At 41.0% G+C, this 25,128-nt stretch overlaps 1 protein-coding gene across 7 annotated transcripts in view; it reads left to right on the top strand.

The window, feature by feature from the left end:
• Myo6 (myosin VI) overlaps nt 1-22,086 on the top strand; it is a 136,479-nt gene extending 114,393 nt beyond the window's left edge. For 2 of the 7 annotated variants that reach the window (XM_005347569.3, XM_026779460.1), the window contains exons 26-36: nt 1,352-1,560; nt 2,933-3,011; nt 4,379-4,539; nt 5,575-5,601; nt 6,002-6,031; nt 8,646-8,684; nt 10,109-10,212; nt 11,503-11,634; nt 14,307-14,333; nt 17,281-17,499; nt 18,011-22,086. In XM_005347569.3, the coding sequence (XP_005347626.1) occupies nt 1,352-1,560; nt 2,933-3,011; nt 4,379-4,539; nt 5,575-5,601; nt 6,002-6,031; nt 8,646-8,684; nt 10,109-10,212; nt 11,503-11,634; nt 14,307-14,333; nt 17,281-17,499; nt 18,011-18,210 (1,227 nt within the window). In that variant the 3' untranslated portion in view covers nt 18,211-22,086. The remainder of the gene's footprint in view (nt 1-1,351; nt 1,561-2,932; nt 3,012-4,378; nt 4,540-5,574; nt 5,602-6,001; nt 6,032-8,645; nt 8,685-10,108; nt 10,213-11,502; nt 11,635-14,306; nt 14,334-17,280; nt 17,500-18,010) is intronic. The other 5 variants (XM_026779462.1, XM_026779461.1, XM_026779463.1 and 2 more) reach the window with 5 other exon arrangements.
• Nucleotides 22,087-25,128: the final 3,042 nt, after the last annotated feature.

Raw genomic sequence — 25,128 nt, 5'->3', positions numbered from 1 at the left:
CTGTAGACCAGGCTGGTCTTGAACTCACAGAGATCCGCCTGCCTCTGCCTCCCGAGTGCTGGGATTAAAGGCGTGCGCCACCATCGCCCAGCTTGTTGTCAAGCTTTTACGGTCATGATTCAGACAGGGTTAATGTGAATTAATTTGTTTTATGCTTTTCTACTTTCCAAAACCAATTTTTATTCCACTGTGTTTATTTTTCGTTCTGGTGGTGCTTGGGATTGAACAAAGTACATTGAGTATGGCCAGCAGATACTCTTCTACTGAGCTCCAGAAATGAAACTGCTAAATTATAAAAGTAATGTGTCCTTATTTAGCTTCTCTAGGAAATCCTCAATAAATAAATAAATTAAAAATAAAATAAAATAAAATATAAAAAAAAAAGTAATGTGTCATGGTTGAAAATGGAAAGAATATCACCCAGCACTCTTTTCTAGCACCATACTAAGCATTCAGCGAATACATATTTGTATTTACCACATAATCATACTTTGTAAGCACACATTTTTACATAGTTCCTTGTCATAGTCATGCATGTCCTTTTGTTCCTCTGCTGTTAGGTTACATGATTTGTCGTGGTTAATACATTATCTTCAGAGTTTGCTCAGCTATCTAAAAAGTAGCAATTAATTTTCTTCATTTTCAAGGGACTATTTTGACTTCATTTTCAATTGCTTGATTATTAATGTGACTGAAAATATTTTCTATAATCTCCGTTATCATATTGAATCTATTTCCGTTTCCTCAATTCTAGGTTAGGTTTTTACAGGCTTTTCCTAGGGAGCACTCAGAAGACGATGCACTTAGATTAAACCTTTTGTAGTTCCGGTAGACAAGATAAATATTAGAGGCAGAAAGGAAAAAGAAACATGAAGAAAAGGATGAAAATGCTACAGTAGACTTAGCTGATTTTACAGATCACAGTTGAGACTGGTTTATAAGGTTATCATCATCAATCAAAATGAACCCAGGAAAATCATCCGACATCTTCAGATGTAATTTCCCAGCACTCCGTAGGTGCTGACTGAATGTTGTAAGTAAGGAAAACAGACTTGGTCTAAATGAGCTAGTCATTCCATTTGTGAGGCCCCTCAGCTTCATCGCTAGGTAAGGGTTACCCTGGGCTATGTGAAATTCTGTTTCAAAAAAAGATATGAACATGGATTTGTTGGTAAGTTTTGCCACCTGTTTTATGTTTCTTAGAGTTCCTTTTTTTTTTAAATGTGGAAACCCACAAAACACTGAATTTATCATTGTAACCGGTTTAAAGCATGTGGCTCAGTTGCCCTAAGCATAGCCGTGTTGTGCGGAGGACATCACTTAAGTACATGTTTACTGTTTGACTTTTAAGTCTACCATGATGACGAGGGAGCAAATACAGAAAGAGTACGATGCGCTTGTTAAAAGCTCAGAAGACCTCCTCAGTGCCCTGCAGAAGAAGAAGCAGCAGCAGGAGGAGGCGGAGAGGCTGCGGCGCATTCAAGAGGAGATGGAGAAAGAAAGGAAGAGACGCGAAGAGGATGAAAAGCGTCGGCGGAAGGAGGAGGAGGAGAGGCGGATGTAAGGCTTTGTGTTGTTCTGACGAGAAGCCCTCAGGTTGATGGGGGTGGCCGTTCTGAAACTGTATGTCCACTCCTGCCAGGTGATATTTATTGATTCATATTCTTTGTGACAGGGATTCAGAGTGTAGCGCAGGCTGGCCTGGAATTCTCATCTTCCTGCTTACAATTCTGAGTGAGCTTTATACTTAACACACTAACATCAAACAATTTTACAATGAGTTTGAGAAGGAAGTAATGCTCATTGTATATAGTTATATGCAGTTGTTATCCATAGATTGGATGCTTCTAGTCTACAAACCTAAAAACTGAAAAAAGCTACAGTCTGAACATTTTTTATTCCACGTATGTGTGCATATGTGTGCTCGCACACGCTGCTTCTTTGCCATGTGTGCACATGGAAGTCAGCCACTTGTGGACTGGTTCTCTCTTTCATCACGTGGGGTCAGTCTGGTGGCGAGTGCCTTTACCATCTGAGCTATCTTGTTCACCCTAAAGTCTGAAACTTTGTGAGTGAGTGGAAGCACAACTTAATTTAATACAGTCCAGCTTTACTTTATTCCTGATGGCTTTTGGAGACGGTCTTTGAGCCCTGCTGATCTGCATTTTGCTAGATAAATCAGGATGTCCTCAAACTTGTGACAATCTTCTTACCAACGCCTCTTGGTGCTGTGTTTACAGGCATGAGCTAACCTGCCCAGAAAATTTTATTTTGTTTTAAAACATATTAACTATATCTATTAGTGGGGTTCATGTGATACTCACATACACGTGTAGTGTGCATTTGGCACATCCACACACTCCTCTTCTTCCCTGTCTTCACCTGGCGAGCACTCTTCAGCATCCTTGGAAATCACTGTTGTGCTTTCAGATGGAGTTCTCTCTTTTCCTTAATTCCTCATAAGTGAGAACACACGGTTGCCGCGTTTCCTTTCCTGGCTTATTTCACTTAACACGACATCCTCCACTTCCGTCCATTGTGCTGCAGATGGCAGGATTATTCTTTATCCCTTGCTGTACTCCTGGCTGATTCTACATCCTAGTTATTGTGGATAATAATACAGGATGCTTCTGTAAGCACGGCATGCATTGCCCTTTTCCACGCCAACCACATTTCCTCCGTCTGTGAACTCATCGTTACCAAGTTTATCTAGAAGTGCTTTACGTTATGGAAGACCATTGTGTTTGCTTTATTTAGAATCGTTTAGGGGGGAGTTAAATCTTATGATAGTTGAACCAAGTCGTTGCTGCGTGTGGCCCGAGACTAGCTTGGGTCCATCCTGCTCTGTGGTGCCTGTTAACCTATAGCTCGTTTGTCTTCTGAAGGATTTCTCATAGTTAAAAATTTGAAGAGTTCTCTCTCCCGTTCTCAGGAAACTTGAGATGGAAGCAAAAAGAAAGCAAGAAGAGGAGGAAAGGAAGAAGAGAGAAGACGATGAGAAACGGATCCAGGTGTGTGCTCACTGGACTGTATCCCTATCAGATAGAAGCCACGAGTCATGAAACAGCTGAAGAAAACTCATGGGTTTACCTAGGGGTGAAAGGCTGATCCTGAAGGGAGTGTGAGGTGGGGCTTGGTGCTAGGGAAGGGAGTTCCCAGGCTTTGTCACCAACAGAAATGGTGACATTAGATATCACCACGAATTTCTCTTTGTAGAGCGGGGATAAATAATAGTTTTATTAAATGAGTTGCCACATATTAAAGCTTGCAGAACAATTCCTAGCTCGGTAAACATTATTATTGTTACCCTATTAAGGGAAATTCAGATTAGTTTTCTCTTAAAACATAACTGTGTGAACCAGAAAACTTTATGTTTTTGTGAGGTAATCGAGGGACCGTGAGGTGTAAAGAAGAGATGTTAAGGGAGAGAGGAAGACAATGGAACAAAGTAGAAGGGAGAATCATGGGGAGAGAGGGTGCAGTGGGAAAGGGGGCAGAGAGATGAGGTAGGGATGGAGAAGTCACCCCAAGTGAGCTATGTATAAAAATCCCATACGGAGATCTATTACTTCATAGTAATACAAGCTAGGCAAAGAAAAAGAGTATTAATTTGAGCGTGGGGAGACATAGGAGGAGTTAGAAGGAAACTGGAAAGGCAAGGGGGAAGTGATGTAATAACATTTAGTTAAATATATTTTTAAAATTAGAAACGTTTCTTAAAAACAACTTCAGTTTCTGCAGTGTTATTTTATAACTATAGATACTTGTATGAATGAGTTAGGCTTAAGAAAGTCCTCAACTCCCAGTTTGTTTGTTTTATTTGTTTGTTTTTGTTTTTAAGAGGGGGTTTCTCTGTGTAGTCCTGGCTGTTCTGGAACTGCTCTGTAGACCAGGCTGGCTTTGAACTCACCGAGTTCCACTTGCCTCTGCCTATCAAGTATTTCAAGTATTGGGATTAAAGTCCTGTGTTACCACCGCCTGGCCCCCAATTCCCAGCTTTTAGATTCCTGGCTGAGATGATCGACATGTTTCACTTATTTTGCTTTCATAGTATGGACTTGTAAGCCCGTCATCAGTCCTGTATCCACTGCGTATGTATAGGTGTTAGCGCCCGGATGCTTCTGTGGCCCTGGGGATACTCATGCTGTGGTCACGGAATGGTGGAGCCACCGTGTCTCCTTTCTTTTGGCATTGGGCAAGTGAAGCATTAATGATCATATGTGTGAGGGGGTGGGGGGGGGGCTGGGAGAGTGAGAGACTTGGGTTTAAGCAGTGTCTGTTAGCAGAGAATCTGGCCCAGGCCTCTAAGTTCCTTTTGTTTGAGGTAATAGTTTTGGGACCGAAAAGCTCTTGCTAGGTTTGGCTCTTTGTGCTGCAGGCTGAGGTGGAAGCGCAGCTGGCCAGACAGCGGGAGGAGGAGTCCCAGCAGCAGGCGGTCCTGGCGCAGGAGTGCAGGGACAGGGAGCTGGCCCTGCGCATTGCCCAGAACGAGTCCGAGCTCATCAGTGACGAGGCGCAGAGTGATCTGGCGCTCCGAAGGTACTGGGGCTCTGGGTCCGCCCTGACCTGGGCTTTCTTGGGCTTCCGGCTTCTTATGTCTGTTTGAAGAGGACTAGGAGAGAGGCGGAGGTTTTGACATATTTGAAGTAAAAGCATTTTAAAATTAGTTGGATTTGCTTTTGCATTCAAATGAATGAAACAATAGATTTTTCCATTTAGTTATTGAACGGTTAAAACATAAAACCCCAATTTTCAGTTAATGGTTGTTCTGTTAAGAACAAAACTCTGCTTGATTGCTGAAATTGCTTAAGGATATTGTGTACTGGGTAGAAATTTAGCTCCTAAATACTTGTTAAATACTGACATAGACGTTAGTGACTATATTATAATTATAATGCAACCCAATACTTATAAAGCAGGGAGTCTTTAGTTTCCTAACATAAATTTGAAACAACTTACCACATTCTTAACACTTGCAGTGAGGCGCAGTTGGCCCTCCCCCGTGTCTCAAAATCAGAACGATTCATTTACAAGGAGGAAAACTAACCTTGCAGAAATGTTTCGGTTCCTTAGATTGTGACTTATGTCTAGATATTATGGTGGAGTTTGGAGCAGTATGGAAGTTCTTAATATTTGGCATCAAGTTGCAAAAAAGTTAACATTTATCGTTTAAGAATACAGAAACACGTGTTTTTATTATTCATGTAAAAATCCAAAACAAATCTGTGAGGGGTATATGCTTTCTCCATCCAGAGAGGCGTGAATAGACAGACATACAGTCTTGGTTTTCAGAAGTGTCAGGGTATATTCAATTTTGACCACAAGATGGCGCTATTTGCTTGTTAAAGAAAAAGGCAGTGCCATCCAGGTGGTTAGTTTACTTAACTGCAAAGGTGGGTTGTGCTCATTTGCCGTCACTAGTTTTCCCTGTGTGGTTATTTGAAAAGCTTTGGAGTCTGAACCATATATGAAAGTGTATGAATTGTGTGTGAGCAGCCTAGGACCGTGCATCAGTTAGGTGTGTTGTAATACATGGTTTCTGCTGTACTAAACGTTTCCAAGTTACTTTTTCAGCCTAAGTTCCTGTCCAGCAACTTCTAAGTAAGATTTATTTGCACACATGAAATACATTTTCCAATATCATCCTAATCCATTACACTTATGATCCTTGATGCAAACTGATAACTGCAAATCACATGAAATTGTAGAGAAATTCAAAATTCTATTAACACCGAATCTCACAGCGTATGAATGTCATGAATGTCTGAATTTTCCAATCTTAATATATTTGCTTTTTAATTTGTTACTAATTCCATTAACTTATTGTTTCTCAATCCCAATGAGTATTTTAAAAACACATTAAAGTCTCAATGATCTTATGTAGATCAAAGATAACTTGTATTTTGAAATCAATAAGTAATTAGAACACAAATTCACACAATTCAGATTTTCACAGTTCAGACCTGGTGGCGACAGTAACCAAATCATATTCTTTTTACAGACCTAATGGAGCAAGACCGCATATGACACCGTATGTCATTCTTCCTCGTCTCTTTAAAGATTCGGTTTATTTTGTGAGAAGTCATCTCCTCCTTGAAATGCATTTTAAGTTGCTTCCTTTTATTAAAGACAATGAAGTCATTTCCCCCCTTTTTCTTGCCTAGGGAAAGGTTTAAATGCAGCCATGGAAGTTCGGGACTGGCTTCCCCTTTCTTCTGTTGTTTCCACTTTAATACCAAATTGTTTCATGTGTTGTGAATTCACTCCTCATAGCAGGTGTGGAGGAGGAAGAATAAGTAAAAGGCTTAGTTTTCCGTGTATGTGATGCTTGATCTGCTAACCCGCAGACTGGGTCTCGTCTGAGGTCTATGTGCAATGCTTCTCTTACTGTCGGTTTTCTCAGTGACATTGGGAAATAGCAGGACATACCGTATTCATCTGAGGATAGTTACACGGCCTGAATTTTAGCAGGATTAAGGTAGCTGTCAACTGTCAGGGTGTGTTGTAACCAGCAGGGGCTGTAGCAACAGCTCCCCGGGAAATCCACGTAAGGGGGCAAGGACAGCCATTCATGATGAAACGTTAACTATGGAGCTGCATAGTCGCCATAGAAGACACGATCCAATAACCAGATGTGTTTGCTTGTTTGCTTTGAGAGCCACCATGAATACGATGGCTAGGAGTGCGAGCTGTCAGGGGACTCTCACGAGCTCTAATGCCACAGCTTCAAGAACAGTGCTCTTCAGAGTTTCACGCAAAATGAGGCTTCACCTCCTCTCAGTTACACAAGGCTTGCAGCTGCATAAGAGCTGTATGTTAAAAAAATATACATTGTACATTAAAACTACGTAGAAATACATTATTAACATTTAAAACAATTTACATGTAAAATGTATTTTTGTGTGTATGCTTCACATTTACGTATGTGGCATACATGTTTATCTGATGGGGGTCAGAGGACAGTTCCTGTACAGGACACCCAACACCTCAGCAGGCACCAGGAGCACAAGCTTGCAGCACTGTTATTACCTTAGCACCAACCAGAAACGTAGAGTAGTTGGTGAGAAGCCGCTGTCTACTTTCTTCCATTAGAGCAACCACTTTAGAGTTGTCATTTGTGGTTGTTAAGTAAACTCTGTATCGATGCCTAAGGTGACACTGCAAACATCTGCAGGTAGCTCAGCATATGCAGAAGGCGGAAGCACCTAGGTGCAGGGGCCGGTTTGGCTCAGCGAAACTCCTGGAGTTGGTGTAGAACGTTGGTGAGCGCTAGAGAGGGGAGTGACTTGGTAGAAGTTGTCTCCTGGTGCTGAAACTTTAGGGGACATCTCTATATGATCAGCAGACCAAGTGATCACGAGCTTGGGAGAGTGATTTGACTCCTCAGGAGCCTGCTGGGGGGGAAACAGGCGGAAGCACTTTAGGAGAAGGAGCCGGTTAAAACCAGACTGGAAGTGAGGCAGGGAGATGGTAGAATTGCAAATACTTTAAAAATTATACTTTTAGAGAGTTACAAAATTCTGAAAAGCTGATATATAAGTAGAGATGGATAGTGTATTGCCAAAAGATAATTTTATTAGATTACGCTTCCATCGTTTACTTTGTGGGTTTTATCTGGGCTAGTCAGCTTCCGCAGGTGGAGTTTCTTCTACTGTGCTTGCTTGGGCAACTATCCAGAAATACCAAGCGTTGCCAATATATATATATATACACATACATATTGAATTACATATATTTAATTATATGTACACACACACGCACAATTGCAGACCTCTGCCCCTTAATCAGAGTTCCAGCTGCTTGCAGGCATCTAGGAAACTGTCCCCGCAGCCAACACATCCATCTTCTTAACTTGTGATTTTTGTTTTTTCCCTGAAGTGTTTGTGGTTGCTAGAATTGGATGAATAGAACATATATGAAAAATGATTAATTATGAAGGGGAAAAAAAGCAAAGGACAGAGATGAAATGGAATCAAGACAGTGCTGGTTTCTTGAACCCAGTGAAACTGTCACTCTGCTTCACAGAATTTAGCACATGCTGAGAGAAGTGACAGTCTGTCCAGTAATTAAAGACATAGCAGCTTTTGCTTGCAGACGTACTTATCCTTCAAGGTCAGATCACATCACGCATTTCACTTAACAAGTGCTTTGAATCGATTTTCTCCTTTCCTTTTTTAAATATATACTTTGGTTTGGGGCTAAAGATCTCCAGACTGTTATCTGAGCACATCAGCTTGGTTTACCACCATGAAGCTTTGTCAGACTAACAGAGATGCACTGAGCATCTTTGCTGCAAAACTCCTGGTACAGCATCTGTATCCTGCCAAGTTTCCTGTGCGCATTTAGAGTATGCTATTTATATTCTGCACATAAAAAATACCACCGAAGCATGGTCCTCATGAAATTTTATCTGAAAATTTTTACGCACTGTTAGAGATGTGCTCAAATAACTCTAAACTCAAAGATCTTGTCATGTTTTATGGGTAGAATTATGAGAAAGTATGTCATTACTAGATACCTTACAAAGTAAAGAGTTATAGTATTGGTAATATTAAACTTAATTGTATTTTCATATATTTTAAGCAATTTATGTGCTATGCCTTATGTATATAATTGTATTATATTATCATTTTTTTTTCTTGTAGGGAACAAATGGCCAAAGAAATGTCAGAAATTTTGAGTAGGTTAGTGCAGTGTGTTTACAGAAATAAATATTTACTACAAAAATCATACTTTTAAATTCCTTTTGATTATTTGGACTAGAATCTGTTGTATGAATGGCTCACTAACTTCCCATGTAACATTTCTGTTTGAGAAATACCATTTTAACACAGAAAAAAGCAGCTTTCTTCTAACCCGTGTTTCTCACTGAGGACACAGTGGCATTTTAGATGGGGCGAGTCGTCACTGGTGCTGGGTCTCACTCTCGGTCATCTCCCCGGGGGCTGGGAGTGTTCTCCCTCATTCCGGAGCCACATTGCCTGGCTGAGGGGGATGGGGAGTTAAGAGTGGATCTGCAGCATTAACACAAGTTCAAAACCACTGGTTCGAGTTGAATTTCTAGATAAGAACCTCCTGTTACTATCTAGTTCATATTTCTTTTGGTTGTGATCCTAGCCTTTAATGACTGCACCATCTTTCCAGCTCTAGTCCATATTTTTTAAAAAGTACATTTGAATCAATAATATTTTGTCAACTTTAAAGTTTCAAAATTAATTAAAGTGCTAAGTTAGTAGGTCTTAAAAACCAGGTAAATTCTATTACTGTTTTAACGTTTGTATGATTGTCTTTATGATAAGGTTAATCAGTTGATTATACTCTTGTTTAACTATTTTAATAATACAGAGATGGGAAAGGGAACATTTCCATGCATTGAGTTCATTTACTACTTCTAACTCCAAATACATTTTTACCAGGGCTAGTAATAGGAATAAAAAGTGGTTGTTATGTTTTATACAATAAAATTTTAATCCGGTGTTATCCTCAGAATGTATCAAAGCATGATGCACATGTGCACACATATGCGTGTACTGGTATCTTATGTATATCTGATTATCAAACTATATATTATGTAAGTTGACTTTTCAAAACAAAAGAATACTCATAATAATTTTCAATTACTGATAATGTAATTGATAAGATAAAACAAAACAAACAAGCAGAAAGAAAAGAGCTCAAGAAAAGGCACAAAAAGGATTATGTATTTCTAAAGATGGTTTTTCAATAATGCTAGTCATATAAAATGTCTCTATCTTGACTGTTTGCTGGGACTGTTATTCTTTCAAAGTGTAAAAATGGTGAGAGACTACACACCTGCTCTCAGGTAGCTTGCCTTCATTGTCCTTTTAAAGAGGGAAGTTTTCCAGGTAGAAGATGGTAAGGATGGGCTTGGCCTTTACTTGTGTGATACCCAAGAGGCAGGATTTTAGCTCCTCAGCCTTTGTTTACCATAACACCTGTGTTCCTTCTTTTTATGTTTTGAAGTTTGATTGGTCTAACCTCTTTCTTTGTTACACTGAGCTTAAAATAAATCGTGAAGGTTGATTCTGAGTGCCTGCCTCTTGGTCGGTGTATTTCTTGTTTATATATGTAAAACTTATGATTACAGAGGTCCTGCTGTACAAGCTACCAAGGCAGCTGCTGGTACCAAGAAGCATGATCTCAGTAAATGGAAGTATGCAGAGCTCCGTGATACAATCAATACTTCTTGTGGTAAGTGCATAGAGAAGGTGACAAAGAGGGGCCCAATACCAATGCCAGTAAGAGAAATACCTAGGTTTGGGGTGGGGTGCATGTATGTGTGCGTGTGTGCACACATGCATGTGTGTGTGTAAAACGTCCCCACGCCCATATATTTGTTATTCTTTGACGACATAATTCAGTCACGAAATGGAAGGAAAGATATGTGTTCAAGTTCCCTTCCTCTTGCTGTGATAAAAGGTCCTGCCAAAAAGGACATCAGGGGGAAAGGGTTTGTTGTAACTCATAGTTCCCGGCCACAGGCTATCAGGATGCAGGACAAGGAGGCTAGAGCAGCTGGTCACATCACACCCACCACCAGGAGCAGAAAGAACAGATGCACACGTTGTACTTACCTTGCGTGTCCGCTCTTCCTTAGCCCTGGTCTCACACAGGGAATGTGGCTGACCATGGCACACCGTACCTTCTCACTTCAGACAGCACCGTCAGGACAGTCTCCCACAGATGTCCACAGATGGGCTAGCTTCATCTAGACACTGCCTCGCTGAGACTCTTTCCCATGAAATTCTACATTATCTTCTGTTGACAATGAAAACGAACCACCCAGCATTATTACTAAATTAGATACATTTTTTTTTCTCATTCCTTACATAGGTCACAGAAAAGGAACAAATACAAATTATGACTTGGACTATATTAATGACCAGTTCTTCTAATGCTAACCTTAAGATTTAATTGGTTGGATATCTGGGTCTTCTCTTCTATGACTCTAGAGTAATAAATAGCAATGTAACCATTTCTTTTTAAATTGGTTGTCCCCCAGAAGAACAGTTATATGAGAGACAGCGTCCAGAGCCTCACACAGTTAGGGTCTTGTTTAAACCAGTGTTTACGGTCAGGACACTGCCTAGTGACAGAAGGACCAAGCTGGAGAGCTCTTGCTATGTTCCCGTCCTTGCTGAGTACAGCATCGTATGTGACAAATGCGCTGCCTTTGACTCTTGCTTGTACTTGAGCACATTGTCTTTGGAAAAACCTTTCTGATTCAATTTCTTCTTCATATAAAAAAGACCGATTTAGTCTAGAGTTCTTGAGTTGAACAGATGTTATAGGATAGTAATATTATGTGAGCAATAATCTATAATTGGGAAAGATTGTGAAATGCTCACCTTTAGCTTACTTTTCGTCCCACACTGTATGTTAAAATCCCAAACCTGTCATACACACCTCTTTATGCTATGGAATAATTATGTCAGATGAATAATTCAGGGTGTTAATTTTTTCTTCCTCTGTGATCAATAGACATCGAGCTCCTGGCTGCGTGCAGAGAAGAATTTCACAGGAGACTGAAAGTGTATCACGCTTGGAAATCCAAGAACAAGAAGCGAAACACTGAAACGGAGCAGCGCGCTCCCAAGTCTGTTACCGATTACGGTAAAAGCGAATCTGTACTTTTCAGTGTTCCAAGTCGATTATATAGCAATGTGTGTCGCTATACATGATTTTTGTGATCTAGTGAACATGATACAGCCATCATTACCTGTCTTATAAGGAGTTATACAATACTAAGTACATAGTTCCACATATAAACACATACAAACACATTCCTATGTTGTGTGGAAGGCTGGTGACATGTTGGGTCCAGTGCTTGCCTGGCATGTGATATTTTCAGCATTACAAAGCCCAAACACAAACAAAAACGGTCACATGTGAAAATGTCAGGGTTACTGTGATCAGCTTACTCTGGATGCTCATGAGTTTACCTATGAAAATTAGCATTTTAATGTTGCTAACCAACATTATTTTCTAAAATTTATTTTGAAATTTAATCTAGCTTGGTTTTTAGAATAGTTCCTCAAATAATCAAATATACTTGTATTTTTAATATGGAGGTATATATACCTACTGGTGACTAGGAAAGGAAAGAACTGGTTCTTATTTCTCTAACACCATCCTGATTGTCCTATTTAAAAAATGTTCACTGCAAATTTTATTTTATAGTACTGTGAGTTTCACCTAGATGCAGGAACCCAGTGTTCACCTGAGCCACAAAGTGGGGCAGGGAAGCCTCACCAGAGCTCAGCAGACTGTCCCAGTGACTCAGAGGACCTGTAATAGGAGTTAGAGCTTCAGGTTTTTAAAATTGTTTTTATCTTGTATATGGGTGTTTTTTTCTGGATGTATGTGTGTGCACCACAGGTGCACAGGCCAGAAGAAGGCATTGGACCCCCTGGAACTGGAGTTACAGATGGCTGCTGGTTGCTCTGTGTAGGCTGGGTATTGAACCTGGGTCTGCAGCCAGTGCTTTTAACCATCAAGCCATCTCTTCAGTGCAGCTTTTGAAAATTTAAGGCACTAATTTCATTTGTCACTTTGGTGCTTTTATACCATCATAGTTGTTCTTAATTCAGATTAGCATCAAAGTCAACACTTGACCATGTGGCTTTAGCAATGTTTTGAGCTTGAGTTCTTGGGGATAGTTTTAAATTCTCACTACTTTCCAAGGAAATAAAAGCAATATTTAGCAAAATTCAGTTAACTAGTAGGGCCTCAATGTTTCTCAGGTCTTGCAAGGAGTTATTGAGGTCAGTATTGCTTATAAGGGAGACAGTGCTGGTGATTGTTTGGGGCAGTTTTCAGCAAATCGTAATAGGATGAGGGTGTGGGGACCATCTGTAGCGGAGATATTGTAAATTTGGAAAGGTGGAAGCCCCAGTGAGCATGGAGTTCAACAGTCTCCTTCAGTATTTGCTCTGTGTATTGAAAATGAGCGCATGGCTCTGTGACCTGTTCATTGTTTACATATTAAGATTTTGCTGCAAAACTTGTTTGTTTTGCTTATAACCCCCTCCCCCCCGAAAAGCAATGGGCTCTTCCTTTAGCTTGCCTATTCTTTGCTGCAAATGTTTTATGATTACCTTCCCCTTGGCAGATTTTCATTGTCTGGTAAAATGTACACATCTGAGCCTGAGCACCACAAAAGGAAGGAGGTTTGCTAATACTTCATGGAGTTTTGAATTGAACTTTGATACTTTTTAAAAAAAAAATCTATTCTTGTTCCCAAATGAAGCAAATAACATTTTGCTGCTGTAAGTATCAGGCTAGCGAAATTTCTTAAGAGTCCTATCCAGGAGTAAAAACAAACTTAAGAATTTTATGCAAATACAATCAATATGTTAACATTCAGAAAAATTAATTATGAACCATTTTCAGAACAAAAAATTTACTTCTGCCTTTAAAGTATTTATCTTGCCTTTCTCCATGTATTTTTCTCATGTAACATTCAGTCTGATGGGGGAATGTGCTGGAAGGGGCGGGAGGCATCCAGATGCTTCACAGGCTAATGGAGAAAATTCTGTGTGGTGTGGTCTTTATATTTAGAAGTATTGGGATTCATTTGAAAATATGAAATGAGGACACTTTATAATTCCCAAAAACAAGACTTGATGTCCCCGAGTACGAGAGTAATATGTTGATAAACTATGAAGTTTCTGCAGCAGCGAATAAGGAGCTCTAGTCCCCTTCCTTGGGTGACTGAGCACGCTCTAGTCTCATTCATCACACGACGAGATTTTCAAAAATAATTTTGGACAGTGCAGATTACTCAGAGAATGTTTATAGTTTCTTCAAACCATGACTTTGGGAATCAGTTAATCCAAGTTTCTAAAATAAAAATGGCACAAGTTTAAGATTTAAGGAATCTGAAGAAATTAAAATATCTCGACTGTCTAAAAACAGTAGCATTTATTATTATGAGTTAGGTTTTTGTGCGCCAAGATTATAAATGAAGTATAATGTTTCAGTTTTGGTACTTTTCTTGTGCCTGAATCAGAATTTTCTAAAATATAATTAAAGTAGCTTCCTTCCCTCCCTCCTTCCCTCCCTCCCTCCGTCCTTCTTTTCTTCTTTTTTTCTATGCTTTCTAAAACCATTTTTAAAATCAAAACATCATGTCTTATAGACAAGTCTTTGAGTTCTTTACTACAGACAGAATATTTGCATGCTGGCCACCACCTCAATTGACTGGACAGATTTATAAGTCAGAAAAATGCTCATTTAGCGTTGGCGTTGTTATCTTCTCTTCAACATACAATATTTGTTCACAGATTTTGCGCCATTTTTGAACAGTTCACGTAAGTCAAGGGTGGTGCCTCTTGAGCTAACCGGAAGAGGGCTAAATGCCTTTATAGTGTACTAACAACTTTCTGCCAAACACCGTTTTGCTACGTTGTAAGTGGAGTTGCCGTATATTAAAGACAACTGCCTACATTAAGATATACCTTAACTTGAGATATGCTGCATTTTTCTCAAATCAATCCAAAACATGTATGCAGAACAACGATTGACTACACGATGGTATCATCTGGCAAATTTCATGCATTTAAAACTGGGTGTGTACGCCTCTTACTGTAGCGAAACGCTGTCTTCCCTTCCCAGCTGACCTTCTCGGGGGAAAGAAAAACAACTCTCAGGTGCTGGTTGCAGATGCTGCACTGTGATGGTACCTGTGTTTCTGTCCAAGGAGATTTGAGGAGATCTGTGTAGTAATATGCATAAATTTAATAATGACACCTGCTAACAGGAAGAGGGAGATAACTTCCTGGGATGCCCATTTCCTTCCGTCCATAAAACCTGTGGGTCACCTTGGCCTATAGTAAGTTCCTAGAGTTGAGAAGTTCTGTTCATTTGCCAGCTGGTTGGGCCTGTTTTTCTAAGTGCTTCTTATAATTTATATTTTTGTTTCGTTGTTTGAGGCATCATCTCTCCCAGACTAGCTCTCCCAGACTGGCCTCAGCCCTCCAGGGCCAGGGCTTATTTCTTTCCCTCTGACCTATAAAGTGAACACAGTTGGAGGAAAGCAAGCTGTTGAGAATATTAGTTTCAAGATTTTAATTTCTGGTGATTTTAACTTGATGGAAGTTCTTTGCTCTTCTCAACAAAATTCAAGTCTCATATTACTAGAAAAGGCTACCATAAAGTTTAGTTTTATAACTGTACTCAGGGTATTAACTTCGAGAGGCAGTTATTTTAGAAAACAGTGAATGGACTGTCAATGCTCTGGTAAAATTCCAATCACTCATTCACTACCCAGAAAGGTTGCTGTTTTCAAATTACTTATTTATTTCATTTTTTTAAAATTTATTTATTTATTGAGGATTTCTGCCTCCTCCCCGCCACCACCTCCCATTTCCCTCCCCCTCCCCCGATCAAGTCCCTCTCCCTCATCAGCTTGAAGAGCCATCAGGGTTCCCTGACCTGTGGGAAGTCCGAGGACCGCCCACCTCCATCCAGATTTAATAAGTTGAGCATCCAAACTGCCCAGGCCCCCCCAAAGCCAGTACATGAAGTAGGATCATTTTTGAGGTGGGGGTCTCCCTCTGTCGCCCTGGCTGGCCTAAAGCCAGCGCTTTTAAACTTCAGGTGTGATCACTGAGCTGCCAAGTACGATGGACGGAACAGAAACAAGAAAACAAACCCGATCTCCATTTCCGTGCTGAAGGCCATGTGGGCCCTAATGTTCCTAACAAAACTGGTCCCTCATTCTTCCGTAGGCGTGTGTGGCCTCCTCATGTGCTTTTTTGCTTTCTCTGATTTGCACCTAACTAAATCTAACTTTCCATGAGCGGTTGCTGTTTCTCGGGGCAAAATCTAGAGCAGGAATATTTTCATTCTTTTGGTGTTTTTGCAAGTTCTTAGAAAAGCCACATGGCTGTGTGTGGCTTTTCTGTGTTGTGTACTCCTTCCTGGACTCTCTTTGATCTTCACATTGAGGTCTTAGAGCTGCAGTGAATTGTTGCTCTGCTTTCAAAGCTAAGACATAAAGCATAGGAACAGCTTTATGTAATTCGTCAGAATTATGCTGCTCAGGATGTAAAGCCATTACTCTAGGAATGTGTTTACATCTGCACGTTAAATAAAAGCCCAGTCCTTCAGTGTGAATGGAGCAAGGGCTAGGACTAGTAAAAAGGAAGACGTTTTTCCTTTCTATTGGCAAGGAAACCTGTATAGGATACACTTTCCACTTATTTCAGTGGGCTTTTTTTGCCAAGAGAAATCTCATTCAAAGTAAATATTTTTGAGGAAAGGGTCATGCTTCCTGTTATAAGTAGGTTTTGGGGGGGGAGCATGTTTCTCTAAATGCTGTTATCTGTGCTATTTTGGTCTTTAAAAAGCCCAAGATGGGTAAAAAAAAATTTTTTGAGTGGGTTTCTCCTTTTGAGGAAAATATAATTAAATGAACAAATCTTTCTAATTTAAAATTATTATTTACTTAATTTTAAGTTGTTAAATATAAGTTATTCTTCAGCTTTAAACTGAAATCCTATAGAAAAAACAGTACTAGACTGCTTGCCTGCTATGTGAATTAATTTGGGGTTACTAATAAGTCATTTGTGGTAACCAGGCAAGGGTTTTGTTGCCAGTGGTGGAGGTGGTGGTGGTGGTGGTGGTGGTGGCGGCAACACCTGTGTGTGTATGTGTGTGTGTGTATGTACCATACTTTTGTGTGTGCACAATGATGGAATGTGTGTAACATGTATGAGCAGTGCTTGAGTGTATGTATGTATACCATGCATATACATAATGCATAAATGTGTGCACAATCTTTGAGTATATGTTTGTATACCATTCATGTATATAATGCCTAAATGTGTGTGTGCTCTGTGTGCACAGTGCTTGAGAGTGTGTGTCTATGTACCATGCATGTGCACAATACTTGAGCATGTGTGTACTGTGCATTGCCCATGCCTGGCTCTGTATGTATATATACCATGTGTTACATATGCACAATAATTGAGTATGTGTGTGTGCACTGTGCATATACACAGTGCTTGGGTGTGTCTATGAATATGTGCACATTCATAGTGTCAAGAAACATCTTTCAGCAAAGACAATTCTAAGAAATCCCACTCTGAATCTGAGTCTCGAAGAGGCAGGTAGTGCTGGCATTTTAAATGTACTTACTAGTGGGAACCTCTGCTCTCCCCCCCCCCTTTTAAAATTCTTGGTGTATTTTAGGAATGATGTCTGTTTTCTTTTCCCACGGGCGGCTGGTGTAACATTGCCTGTTCTGTGTAATAGCTCAGCAGAACCCTGCAGCTCAGCTTTCTGCCAGGCAGCAGGAGCTTGAGATGAACCGACAGCAGCGTTTCTTCCGCATCCCATTCATCCGCCCTGCTGACCAGTACAAAGATCCTCAGAACAAGAAAAAGGGCTGGTGGTATGCCCATTTTGACGGACCCTGGATTGCTCGGCAGATGGAACTCCACCCTGACAAACCACCCATCCTTCTTGTAGCTGGTGTGTATAAATTCTCAGGAAAAAAAAATCAAACAAAAAAGGATTGCAAAGCCTTGGATGAAACGTTCTAATATATAATGTAACATAATAAAGTCAGTCCCTGCGTTTCCGAGTTGAATGACAGAGCTTTGCAATTCAGCTCCATTTCCAGGCGACGGAAAATTGACTAATTGATTTACAAAGCAAAATTGTTGTTATGCCTGTTTAGAGAACATAAAACTATGTCCTAAGAAACCTGTCCCTGGTGTTTAATTCTGTCTGTGTGCTCCGAGGGCACACAGGATTCCTATTAACCCTGATGACTTCTTTGATCCATGGTAGGGTCTTAAATTTTTGATAATCCTTTGTGGGGGCAAATTTAGGTGATTTCTTGGAGAACTTAATACGATTTGCATCTTAGAGAAACAGTTATAGGTTCTGAAAGCTGTGAGAATTGTTGGTGTTCCCAGAATAGCACGCAGGAAAGTTCTGTGCAGAGAGATGGTAATTTTGTGACGTCTCCTGTCTGCAGGCAAGGATGACATGGAGATGTGCGAGCTGAATCTCGAGGAGACGGGTCTGACTCGGAAGCGCGGGGCTGAGATCCTGCCCAGGCAGTTCGAAGAGATCTGGGAGCGCTGCGGAGGCATCCAGTACCTTCAGAGCGCCATCGAGAGCAGGCAGGCCCGGCCTACCTATGCCACGGCCATGCTGCAGAACCTGCTCAAGTAGGGTGCAGGCCTCCAGCCTGGCCTGGCCAGCTCGGGCAGGGAGGCGGGCAGAAGGCTCACCATTTCCTCGCTCCTGGTAGAACGCCTTATGCAAAGTGAACAGATTTTATTAATCATGCGTTTTGTTAATTTGTTCAAGGTTAATTAAGGTTGAAGTAGTGGATTAAGGACCTAGAAACAGAATCGTCCTGGTCCCAGCAGTGACCCCCCCCCCCCCCATTGTTCTGATGCTTTCAGCTCCCTGAGAGAGTCTGTCCTTCTCAAGTTCTGCACACTGACCACCTTAAGTCCACGGTGACTATTCTCAAGGACAAGAGCTTTTTTTTTTTTTAATTTCAAATATTTTATTTTCTTTTTAAAGGATGTGCCTTTATAATCGGGATAATGAAATCTTAGCTTATTTGGAGCAAGAATTAAGGTACTTAAAATGATTAGGGAACAGATTTTTTTTTTTTGGTCTAAAAAGCTGTATTTTGTCTGCCTTTTCAGAAATCCATAGAAATGGACTTACTCCTTTTTGTAGTGTGCTTAGGCTTGATGAAGCCCAAGTTCTGGGATTCTGGAAAGAGCTTTAGTGTATAGGAGGTATCATGTGCAGAAGAGGTGCTGGGCAGATACGGATGGACACAGGGCACTTTTCTCCCGAGCTCTGTGTTACTCCTGTAATCTCCTTTCTCTAATTCATGGCGGAGTAAAGGAAATCCAGATCACTCGGGTGACTGGAAGTTCTGATGTAGCCTTGTTTCCTCTTGGAAGGGACACAGGGCTGTGGTGGTGCTGTGACTTCACTGGACTCAATTCAAATCCTTCCTCACTTCATCTCAATTGTGATTTCTCAGTTTAAACCTTGTCCAAGTTATTTCATGTGATTTAAGCTGGTGTGCTGCTTCAGACATCTCTCCTCTGCCCCCTTCCCAAAAAATCTGTCTTGGTCTTTGAAATGTGGTTGCTGTCGAGCCGTTCTGTAAACTTTGTAACTCGGACTCCCTTGTGCTTAGGCCGAGCTTGTTCCTGCTGCAGGTGGTTTTTAAAACACTCCTTCTGTGTGCCCTTCGTCCCGATCAGGTGTCAGCTGCTGGAGCTGATGCTTAGGACTTGCTGTTAGGACCTTAGAGACAAAACTACATCAAGGAGTTACGGTGACGCCCAAAGGAGTCTTTGTTTGTATTCTAGAATAAAAGTAGAAAGTAAAACTATTCTTTACACTCCCTTTGTTTTTAAACACCCTAACCTTTGAAGTTTTAGTTTTTTTTTTTTTTCCTTAGACAGGTATCTCAGTTAGGAAATACTTGCCAGCTGATGGGATTAATGTTTAGAAGCCTCAGATTCTGCTGTCACAGTTGCTCCTCTCAGAATGCTTTAGTACAGAAGTACTTATTTATTATGATACTGTGGGAGTGATGGTTTGTGATAAGGAAATGAAATGGCTCCACCTGTGCTAATAATTGAAAATGTGAATGGGATTGGAGGTTGTCTTACTGCTTACACTCACCCACCATCCGGTCATTCGGTGATTGGTGGCAGAAGGAGAAGTTACCGAAATAAACAACCTGTTGTTTCTCTTTCATCTCTCCTTTTTGATTGGTGTCTTTATTTGTGCAAGATAGAAAATAAGCTTTATTTCCTAATTATCAATGAATATAGTCCTTGAAAATAAACCTAGGTTCTAATTGTTTAGTCACTTGTCTGCTCAGCACTATTTTCTGAAGCACTTTTATGTGTCTTCCGGATCCATGCATAAGCAATAGATGAAAAATTAATCAAGAAGCGGAAATTATTATGACAGAACTTTAAAATTTAAAGAATTTATAGGAAAAATAGGACAGCAAAGCATTTTTGAAAGTCTTTGTGTGTGTGTGGTTTTTGACTTTGATAATGCTACAGTTAATTGTGAAACCACTTTCTTTCTAATTATGTGACCCAGATTTCCTACAATTTATCTGTTTCAAGTAGTCTCCCGAGTTAATTTTATCAAGAAGGAGAACTGCCCTAATTTGGGCATGTGTGATCTTTCCACAGGTCACAGCACAGTACTTAGATGCTTCCAGGAAAACCTTAGGACATCATTTTTGGGGACACAGCAGAAACAGTGTTCTACAAGACACTGACCCAGCGTCTCATCTGTGTTTTGTAGATTCAGATCCACAAAGGCTGGGCAAGAACTGAGGGTATCCAGGTCAATTAACTCTTATTTTAGCCAACCATTTAAAATTACAACTTTAAACCAGTACACTAAACACAAAGAACTAATTTCTCGAATGCTTTTCAGTTCTAGTTTCTTCCACAGTGTGTGTACATTTTAACAGAATGTAAAGCATCGACGGCGGGTGTTTCCTGTTGAATTCAGCTGTCACACAATGCCCCATGCCAGCAGCACAGATGAGATGTGTGTTAGTGGGGAGCTGTGCTCTCAGTGAGAACAGCGAGTGTCTAGAGGCCTGGTATGTTCAGAAGCTGCAGCCCCTTCACTGTCAGGGAAACCACACCTCAACAGGACTATGTAAAGAAGCAAACTAGCCGAGATCAGCCTGCCCTAAAGGTGTTGTAGTGAGACAGGTTCTTCCTCTGACCTGGAAGAAACTCTTTACAGGCCTTGAACCCTTTTGTTTCACGAGCTGTTTCAAGGAAACAGCTCAAGGCAACACTAGGAGATGCTTGTGAGATTTAGACAGTAGAAAATACAGGCAAAATAATAATAAAAATAATAGTAGTAGATATTTACTCCATGTGATCTTTATGAATTGTGTTGCTTTTTCCATGGTGGGGATTGAACCCGGGGCTTCCTGCAGGTGAGGCTCTGCCACGGAGGCACCTCTCTGGCCTTTTGAGACACTTTTACTTTTGGAAGACACTTTTACTCACAGGTTATTAATATGGTTCTCAGGGGGTTCAAATATGTAGACCTTTGACTTCTTAAAATAGCTTTAAGGTACTTGGACCAGCAGAATAGTTATTGAACTAATCAGTCAGTTAATGCTAAGTTAATGCTAATCTTACTTTCTTATGTGGCCAGACCATGAAAAAGATATAAATGCCTTTGCTCCAGCTATGTAGCAAAAACAGTGAAAGCAATGTTTTGTTTGCTCAACCAGTCCTTGGAAAACTTGCAAAGGGTTGTTCCTGTACTTCCCCGCTTATCCTTACCACCGGTAAATAAGGATTGAGTTTTAATTTCTCCCAGAGATACACTAACAGCGGGGGGAGGAAAGGGCAGAGGACATTTAACAATGAGGATATGGATAGGGTGTGGGAACAGTGGTAGCCATGAGGGCAGAGATGAGCCGAAGTACAAGAGAAGGGAAATCGTGTGTCCCCTGAAGACTGCACCTCAACTGGGAAACACTGAGAAACACTCCTGGGTCCTTGCTGAAGTTTAGGAGGCATTTTGTACAGCTTAGGAACAGAAATTAAGGTTAGTAAACCTGGATGTTGAGTCACCTGGTGTGTAGATCTTAGCAGGTAAGGATGGTGCAGCTGAACTGGAGGTGCCCAGGAAAAACCCTGGCATCCTGTGTGCCCCATGCGAGGTTAGGGAGAGAGTCTGCCTGTGTCGAAGCTACAGCTTTTGAGTATTTGCTGCAACCCAATCAGTGTCTTCTTCCCCCAGCAGTAGCCTATGTCTGAAGCAACTTTGGTTCTTGGAAGTTTCCCAGGAGATAATTACGAAAAGTTAATGCACATCGCAGACTGCATAATCTTTAATCTTAATCTTCATCAATATAGAAACTACAAACAGGCTTATTAAGTGGCCACTCTTCTTTTCACTTCTGGAAATTTGTCTCTTTGTAATTGTTAATTTTTCTACATGAAAAGTGTGTGTCTAATAGTTTCTTAAAATACTGATATTCCAGAAACTCAAATAAATGCCTTCTATGTAGAACATCCTTGTGTATTGTGTGCTGTTAATACAGGGTATGAAATGTCACACTGTTGGTAACTCTCAGGCATGTTGTGTTGGGGACAAAGCCCTACCTAGGTGGCTACATGGACAGGCAGGCACTCCAGGAGATAGAGCTGTGTGTGAGCTACTAAGCCCATTTGAGCCTTGGATGTCTCATCCCAGACTCTGACGAACGTATGAGAAGAGAAAGTTTGTAAAATCTGGTGGCCCAGCGAAGAATCCTCCCTACGGTTCTGAACACTGGCCTGTATATCTTTATGAGGAGTGCAGAACCTTTCATGCTCCCCCTGGATCCCGGTCTGTATAACTCCATGAGGAGTGAGGAATCTTCATGTACCTACTGGGTTTCTGAAAGGGAAGTAGACTAATGTCTGTCTTCACTGCTTTTTTCCCAGATGCCAAAAGATGGATGATATACAGAGTAAGGAGCATTTAGCCTAAAATGGGATGCTTCCTCACATTGTATAGAATGTCTTACCTACTTAGCTTTTCTCTAAAAGCCTGTCCTACACTGCTTAGCATAGGACTAAAATGTGGATAAGCAGGTTAGGATAGGAAGGGGTAGATAATTCTCTCTCCTTATGTAAGTCTTTCTCCTGCTTTTACAGTTCTGTTTGCATTGGGGATTTTTGGGGATATGGGACTGGGTCAGTCTCTCCTTCCATTATTCTTCACTCTGTGACCTTGGCACCACCTGGCAATTTGACATCCTTATCCAGGTAACGTATCTTTGGTTGTGGGGAGACTGGAGTCTGGATGGGATGAAAACTCCTCATTTCTGAGGCCACAGGAAGGAAATTGAAAGTCCTGTATCCCTAGTTGCATCCACTTGCCTGCAAATTTCACGATGCCGGGTTTTTTTTTTTTTTTTTTTTTTTAACCGCTGAGTAGTACTCCATTTTGTAAATGTACCAATTTTCTTTGTCTGTTCTTCAGTCGAGGGGTATCTAGGTTGTTTCTAGGTTCTGGTTATTACTAATGCTGCTGTGAATACAGTTGAGCAAATGTCCTTGTGCTATGATTGCTCATCCTTTGGGTACCCAAGAGTGGTATTGTTGGATCTTGAGGTAGACTGATCCCCAATTTTCTGAGAAACAGCCATATTGATTTCCAAAGGGGCTGTACAAGTTTGCACTCCCACCAGCAATGGAGGAGTGTTCCCCTTTCTCCACATCCTCTCCAGCATATGCTGTCATCAGTGTTTTTGATCTTAACTATTCTGACAGGTGTAATATGGAATCTCAGAGTTTTTTGATTTGCATTTCCCTGATGGCTATGAATGTTGACCATTCCCTTAAGTGCCTTTCAGCCATTTGAGATTCTTCTGTTAGGAATTCTCTGTTTAGTTCTGTAGCCCATTTTTAATTGGATTATTTGGTGACCCAGACACAGAAAGGCAAACGTAGTATGTACTCACCATAAGTGGATATCAGACATAAAGCAAAGGACACCCAGCCTACAGTCCACAACCCCAGAGAAGACAGGAAACAATAAGAACCCTAAAAGAGACATACAAGGACCACCCCTGGGGAGAGGAAGTAGACAAGACCTCCTTAGTAAATTAGCAGCATGGGGGGAGGGGAGAGGGTGTTGGGGAGCGCAGAGGAGAGAAGGGGAGCAGAGAGAAGAACATGAGTGATCAGAAAGGTCGGGTTGGTAAAGGTCAGAGAGGGAGAACAAGGAAGAAATACCTTGAAAAAGAGAGAGCCATCATGGGGTTAGTGAGAAACCAGGCACTAGGGAAATTCCCAGGAATCCACAAGGATGACCCAAGCTAAGAATCTAAGTAATAGTGGAGAGGGTACCTTAACTGCCATTCCCTACAATCAGATTGATGACTACCTTAATTGTCATCATAGCACCTTCCTCTAGTAACTGATGGAAGCAGATGTAGAGATCCACAGCTAAGCCCTGGGCCCAACTCCTGGAGTCCAGTCGTAGAGAGGGAGGAACAATATGTGCAAAGGGACCAAGACCATCGTGGGGAAACCCACAGAAATTGGTGACCCAAGTAAGTGGGAGCTCACTGACTCCTGACTGACAGTTGGGGAACTTGCCTCAGACCAATTTAGGCCCCCTGAATGTGGGTGACAGTTGTGTGGCTTGGGCAGTTTGTGGGACCACTAGCAGTATTTATCCCTAGTGCATGAACTGGCTCTTTGGAGCCCATTCCCTGTGGAGGGATCCCTTGCTCAGCCTAGGTACAGTGGGGAGGACCTTGATCCTGTCTCAAGTGATGTGACAGACTTGATTGACTCCCCATGGGAGGCCTCACTTTCTCTGAGGAGTGGATGGGGGCGTGGGCTGGGGAAAAGGTGGGGGGAGTGGGAACTGATATTACTATGTAAAATAGGATTGTTTTATAAAAAGCAGTAAAAAAAAAAAAACCCTGTATGCCTTCTCCATGGGAGAGTGCCTCTTTTCAAAATACTGTCGTCATTATGAAGAAGCATTGTGATTTTGGTTTGGCAGTTTCTTGTTAAATATTGTTATCAGTGTCTGTTGTTTTGTTGTCTTAGCAGTACTAAAATAACTCACTTAAATCACTTTATCAAATCCATGGAATGATCAATGTCATACAGATTCATTTTACTATAAATGTATGAGTAAATATAGTACTTACATTATTAAACTTAAGATTTTTTCCCCACATATGTCTGACAACTGGACATTTGAAAGAGATGTGGAGATACGAATTTTTCATCCAGTAGCACATTGAATGTCGAGCTGTATTTCAGTGGTGCCAATATAGATGCATGTGTGACAGTTTGAAGACATCGTTCATTGGTGGCAAACAGGCACATTATGTCTTAGCACACATCCTCTCTCTGCAGCTTCTCACCAGTGTAGCGTTTCCTTCAAAACCCTCTTTTGGGTGGCAACAAGAAGAGTAAGGTTTTCCCATGGTGTGCATACCTGAGCCTCACTTTCTCTTTCTTTTGAAGAGCAATTCAGAAATCTGCTACATTAGCAAGAACTGCTTAATTAACAAAACCAGAATGCCTGAAAACCGGAGCG

This window comes from Microtus ochrogaster, chromosome 5 (assembly GCF_000317375.1).
Source record: "Microtus ochrogaster isolate Prairie Vole_2 chromosome 5, MicOch1.0, whole genome shotgun sequence".
NCBI lineage: Eukaryota > Metazoa > Chordata > Mammalia > Rodentia > Cricetidae > Microtus > Microtus ochrogaster.
Note: the sequence above shows the minus strand (reverse complement) of the source record. Positions and strands in the feature narration are given on the sequence as shown.